General features: G+C 40.8%; 1 protein-coding gene across 1 annotated transcript; it reads right to left on the minus strand.

Annotated features, from left to right (window-relative positions):
* Positions 1-2,811: 2,811 nt before the first annotated feature.
* Positions 2,812-4,754, minus strand: msx1a (muscle segment homeobox 1a). The gene is made up of 2 exons (XM_014132064.3): positions 4,224-4,754; positions 2,812-3,857 (listed from the first exon to the last, which is right to left on the minus strand). Exons 1-2 carry the CDS (start codon positions 4,651-4,653, stop codon positions 3,439-3,441), a joined length of 849 nt encoding a protein of 282 aa, XP_013987539.1. The 5' UTR covers positions 4,654-4,754; the 3' UTR covers positions 2,812-3,438.
* Between the last annotated feature and the right edge of the window lie 1,053 nt (positions 4,755-5,807).

Below are 5,807 nucleotides of genomic sequence, written 5' to 3' on the forward strand. Positions count from 1 at the left end.
GCTGTTTCTCTCCTCGCTGTAGGCCTACCCGTTGTGATCCTTTGGAAGATATAAACAAGTGAGCTTGGTTTGCTTTTTGGCTTCAGGCAAGATAGAGGGGGAAACGAAAGAAAGACAATCTTCTTGAAAGAACCGACAGATCCCCTTTGGCTCTTTTGTGTGAAGTTTTTTTCCCATTCAGACAGAGCGTTCATCCGTGTGATTTCTCAACTTATTGTCATTACTTACTTATTAATTGATGCCTACTGGGTGAAATTGAGCGTCGAGGGACTCGCCACAACGCACGTTACAAGCCTGCACATCGCAGAAAACTATCTTTTTACTGCCTATGGTAGGGCAGTGCTGTGCAGGCATATAACCTATTATCTTCCAGCGAACCTCGGTGCAATTCAACTTCACCATAACATAAAAGCTGTAGCCTATAAATCTATTGTTGTATATCCGGCGAAATAATAGTTTTTTTTCGCCCACAGAAACGTGGCCTTGTTTACATTGGGCGCGTTTAAGCAATTCCCTTTTGTCAAGTTGGTGACCTTTTCAAAGTGTGTTGCATTAAAGGGATACAAATTGTCCGACTTGCACCTAGTCGACTAAAATCATGGGATCAAATGTCATGAAGTTTTGACTGCAGTTGCTATTTGCCAACTTCATCCTGCAGCCATTGCCTGGATTGTGGGAAACTCTAACCAATTATTATAATGTTTTTGTTTGACCCATGCAAACGTAACCAAAGAGATGACTGAACTGGGAATCAACTTTGCCATGATTCGTGTATTCAGTGGATATACAAACGAATGTGATATTTGAAGCGCTCTCTCACTAATTAATTGTGCAATCTACACATATGATTTCAGTTTGTTAGGGTGTGATATGGTGGTTGTAGACATGTTTATTTCAACATTGTAAAGACACACTTGCATAAACAATAGCAACACTGCCATGTTGATCTAAACCTTGCTGTTGGAAAACCACATTAGTGTCCGACTTTAGGCAGTTGCAGATGCACCACCACGACCTCACTCATTCGTCTACAGTCGGTTTGCTTTACCCTTACCACTCAAACGCGCCCAATACATTCGCGTGAATGCTGAAAAGGAAAGGAAATGCGAGGGAAGAAAACTGTTGCACGTTGCCAGTCCCTCATTGACATTTTAGGAATGATAAAAGTTCTGCCTTGCCTGCAGCTATAGCCTCGCTGGAGCCAGCGTTCGTCTGCGGAAGATTGCCTTTGCTCATTATAGCAATTATTTTACTCTAATTTAACCCCTTCCTGGATGGCATGGCCGGTTAAAAGCAACCTCAATTTGGGAGCGGGTAGTAATTTGCCAATACTATTTTCCTATTTTGCTACAAGTCTTCATCATTGCAACAATTGACATGGACTTTATTAGGTTTCAAAAATATTTTCTCTCTGTGCCCAACTGAAGAATGTCAAGTAGCCTGTATTTATGTGTCGAATGACACGCGTCTGCTGGCTAACACCGTAGAAGTGGCTTCTCCACAATGTAGGTGTCACCTGTCCAATTATAGTCGGTAATGACATTCCACCGAATCGTTTAGGCCTACAGGCAATTGAGCCCTTATAGACTCAATCTCTAATTTGCCGGAGTGTTTTGACGTCTGCACAACTGATGGTTGTAGATGTTGGTCCTCACTGAGCTCTCCTGGCGCCAACAAAATCTGGGTGAGTTATTTGAAAGCAATGGGCAACAGCTGTAGAAATATATTCCGCGTTTTGCTCAGCGAAATGACATTTGACAGGTCTAATTCATAGCTGTTACACTTACACTGACTGCAATGTTCAAGAAACGGCTGCTCTTTCACAATTAGGCCTACAAAAATGTGGGTGAAATATATTTTTAAACTGGCTACCCCTTTGGTCACACAGACAACAACAAAAAACGTGGGTGAAAGATATTTTAAACTGGCTTCCCTTATGGTCACACAGACAAAGCATGCATGCAATTTGCGTATTCTTGTCGACGCCTTTGTGTGCGTTTATTTCCAAGGTTTCTGCCTTTTAAAAGTTCAAAAGGCTAATTTTTTAATTAGGCTACTTTTCCACAATGATAGTCCAACCGGAAATAATAGGCTAAAGTCCTGCTTAAATTGTTTGTATGTATATTAAACAATAGCGTTCAAATGAAGTGTCACAATTTTTGAAGAAACATATAGGGCTACGTTTTGTTGATTAAATTAATGTATAGAAAAATGAAATACATTTTAGAGTAAATTGGTCTGAAATATAGACTACTATTCCCACATTTTCCCAGCATATTAGTCATTTTCCCATTAGAAATATTATTTAAGTAGCCAACCACTGTCTACACTCATTGAACATTGAACTCGATATTTTCTGACGCTGACACCACATCATTATCGATACTAAACTTGGCCTAAAATGAACAAAGTGTAACAAAACATAATGTCAACAGCAAATTCATATTTTAAAAGCAGTGAAGTCATCACTGCATTTAGCTAATATGTAATAAATAGGCACTACTCAATAACTGCTGGCACGTTCGAATTTAAATTAGGTCTATATACAGGCTAATCTAGACTGGCTACATAGAGACGCCACCAATGGAAATGTGGTTCAAAGTCATGAGAAGTCATGGAAAAGTCATGAAATTCCATCTGTCAAAAATGTGTATGAACCCTTAACGGTGAACAATCAGAGGTCTCTGTAGCATAATGTCATTTGGGGATTATGGTGAACGTAGTCTAACTGACCGACAGCTCCTGCACCTCTCATCCCAAGCCAAGCACTGAATCTAGTCGTGTGTACTGCCAATCAACATGAGCAACTGCTTAATGAAAAAGAATAAACCATTTATTGTTAATTTATGTCACAAATATATTCAATATAAATGAGGGTATTTTTCAAATATACAGTAGTTTACAGTACACAAATCCCTTCCGAAGGGAATCATTCAAACAACAGACAGTGTTGTTATAATATTGTTTTTTAAATGCTGTGTTTCTCCGAATTTAACAAAGAGCATTAATTGACATTGGATTATGTAACCCACTATTTTACGCATTGACACGAATGCAAGTGAAAATATACCATCTTAGTTATCCTTAGTCTGCAGTGACAGCAGTTCACATAAGTGATGAGAGCCCAACCTACCTTCGGGGTCTTATGTGTGTTGGTGCAAAACCCAATGAGTAAAACTTTCGCATGGTTTAAGTTTTTAGTGGACTCGGGTAGAGCTTAGCTAAGCTTTAGTGACCCAATAATCAACCATGGCATCAAACCAATGGCAAAGTAGATGACTATACTTGACATACCGAGGAAGACAGCACTTTTACAAGGCAGTCCTTACTTATGATTATCCTGTCGTGATATTCAACACCAGGTAGTCTTTTGGCGATGTGGGTCTTTGTTGAAGCACTTCATAGTCAACATGGCACAGAATATGTCCTTCCTTCACGTCAGGCGAGGTGATACATGCTGTATCCGACATGAGCAGCGTACAGTCCCATGGGAGACATCGGCAGGGAGTGCCTCTGGAAGTGGTGCGACCCTCCATACGACGAGGGGACATGCGCACCGAGCGGAAAGGAAATTCCGAACGCCGGAGGCAGCATTGGCTTGGCTGCCATTTTTAGTTTTTCCAGTTCTGCCTCCTGGAGCCTCTTGGCTTTGGCTCGTCTGTTCTGAAACCATATTTTCACCTGGGTCTCAGTCAGGTTGAGCGAGCTGGAGAACTCTGCGCGCTCGGCGATGGAGAGGTACTGCTTCTGGCGAAACTTCCTCTCCAGAGCCAGGAGCTGGGACGTGGTGAAAGGGGTCCGGGGCTTTCTGTTGGTCTTGTGCTTTCTCAGTGGACAGGCGGGGGGACTTAGTCTTCCTGCAATAACCACGATAGAAAACATCGTCAAAAATCATACTTTCAGAGTGACAGACATGGATGAGTTAAAGTTGTTTTGATGTGTAGAATTCATAATAAACCCCTTAAACTTTTAAATAGTTTATATCCAAAACACTTCATGGAACTGCAGTATCATTTTAATATAGGCAAGGCCTATGAATTCTTAAAAACGGAGACGTTAGAAAATACTATGTGATAAAATACCCAACTTGGTGCTTAAACTGCAAATATATATGACAAACTAAAATTCCCACAATCAATACGTTGGTTTAAATCATACAAAACTTTTCACCCAATTTACTCACGCATTATGGAAGGATAAATAGAAATTTAAAAAAAACTTACGTGGAGTAGGCGAAAAGCGAGGGCTCTGTATCCAAGAATTTCGGTCTTGACTTTCTGGACTCTCGGGTTTAACCAATGCGTCCTCTTGCATGTTCATAATGTCGCCTACCGAGAACGGCAACCCGATGGCCAAGGAGGGGACCGAGTTATCCAGACTCGAAAGCGAGCCCATCCGTGAGCCTAGCGCCTGGGACGTCCCCGCCATGGATGATCTTTCTGGAGATGTCAAGTCTCTGTTCGGTTTCCTATCAGCCATCAGAGCCTCGACGCTGAAGGGAAGAATCGCAACTTTGGGCTTGATCGCTGTCTCCTCGGCCATCACGATCAAATTGGTCTGCATCTCGCCTTTTCCAACGACAACCGAACGCGAATGAATGTCTTCAGTTTTCAAGCCAATGGATAAAGCTGACATGGTAATAGTTGGGGCCATACAGGTTTGGCCTTCACTTGGAGGTAAACACTCGAAGTATCGAAAAGTAGAGTGACAGAAATTTCTCACGTGCACCTATGCTGATGGCATCCTCATGTTTATCTGAACACACTGGTGAGCAGTGCTATAAGGCAGGCGTGGGGACGCCACCCTCCAATCAGAAGTGAGGTGGGTGGGACATAGAGATTCTAGTTGAGCAGGAACCTCAGCCACAATTGATGTGATGAGAAGCTTGGCTATTTGACTGGCAGGGGGAAGTAAACAATTTTAGGCTACATTTTACAACTTGAAATGAACAAACCTTGTGCAAATACTTAATTGGGCATGGTAGACATTCAATTAGCAACAGGAATGAAAACATGTTATTATTTTCAATAGAATCAATTTTATAGAAAATATTATTATTATTATTATTAACAATCTTATTGGGTGCTATTGTTATTATTAATGTGGTGGTGGTGGCACTCTTGCAGTAGTATATCAGTAACTGTGTAATTGCTGCTTGTGCTGTCACAAAAATGGGTTTATCAGAGGACGTGATAAGCGTCATGTTATATTGAAATTATTATCAAAGCATTATATAGGCTACTATAGGTATTTACACTATTATACTACTTTATCATATGTCTTACGACTTTATGTTGCTATTACGTTCAACAGTTAAAGTAGAAACTCTCGAATGTGGCCTAACGTTTACTGCCTTCGTTTATGTGATCGGCCTTTTGCAGAGCAATTTTTATTGATGGCTGCAGGGCTCTAATCATATTGAAACACACAGGCCTTCGCAGTCATTTAGGGGTAATTATCGGGCTTGGGGGAGGGATCACTGGGATCTTTCCCTTTGACTACATCCATTAAAGTCTACAATTATTTGGAGTCATGGAGGCAACCGTGGAGCCTATGTTCGATTTAACCTACGACTGTCATTGATTTAGTCCACCTGTCTACTTTGGGAATACTTCGAAAATCTATATTCTAATAGGATAGTAGCTGTATCCGCTTTTTATATATAGCGAGATAGGGCCAACGTTTTCTCAGTTACTTTAATGTTTGATCTCCATTATTTACCTCAAATTGATTTATTAATGACCGTGACACATAGTTATGCAATTATAACTAAGCCTATAACTCTATAGAGTAAGCTATACTTTCTT

This window comes from Salmo salar, chromosome 12 (genome assembly GCF_965601325.2).
Source record: "Salmo salar chromosome 12, fSalSal1, whole genome shotgun sequence".
In the NCBI taxonomy this organism is placed as follows: domain Eukaryota; kingdom Metazoa; phylum Chordata; class Actinopteri; order Salmoniformes; family Salmonidae; genus Salmo; species Salmo salar.

Excerpts from the sequence above, each read along its gene's own strand:
- msx1a (XM_014132064.3), bottom strand. The coding sequence starts at position 4,653 with ATGGCCCCAACTATTACCATGTCAGCTTTATCCATTGGCTTGAAAACT. Across the intron at positions 3,858-4,223 it reads TCGCTTTTCGCCTACTCCAC|GAAGACTAAGTCCCCCCGCC; the intron begins GTAAGTTTTTTT and ends TGGTTATTGCAG.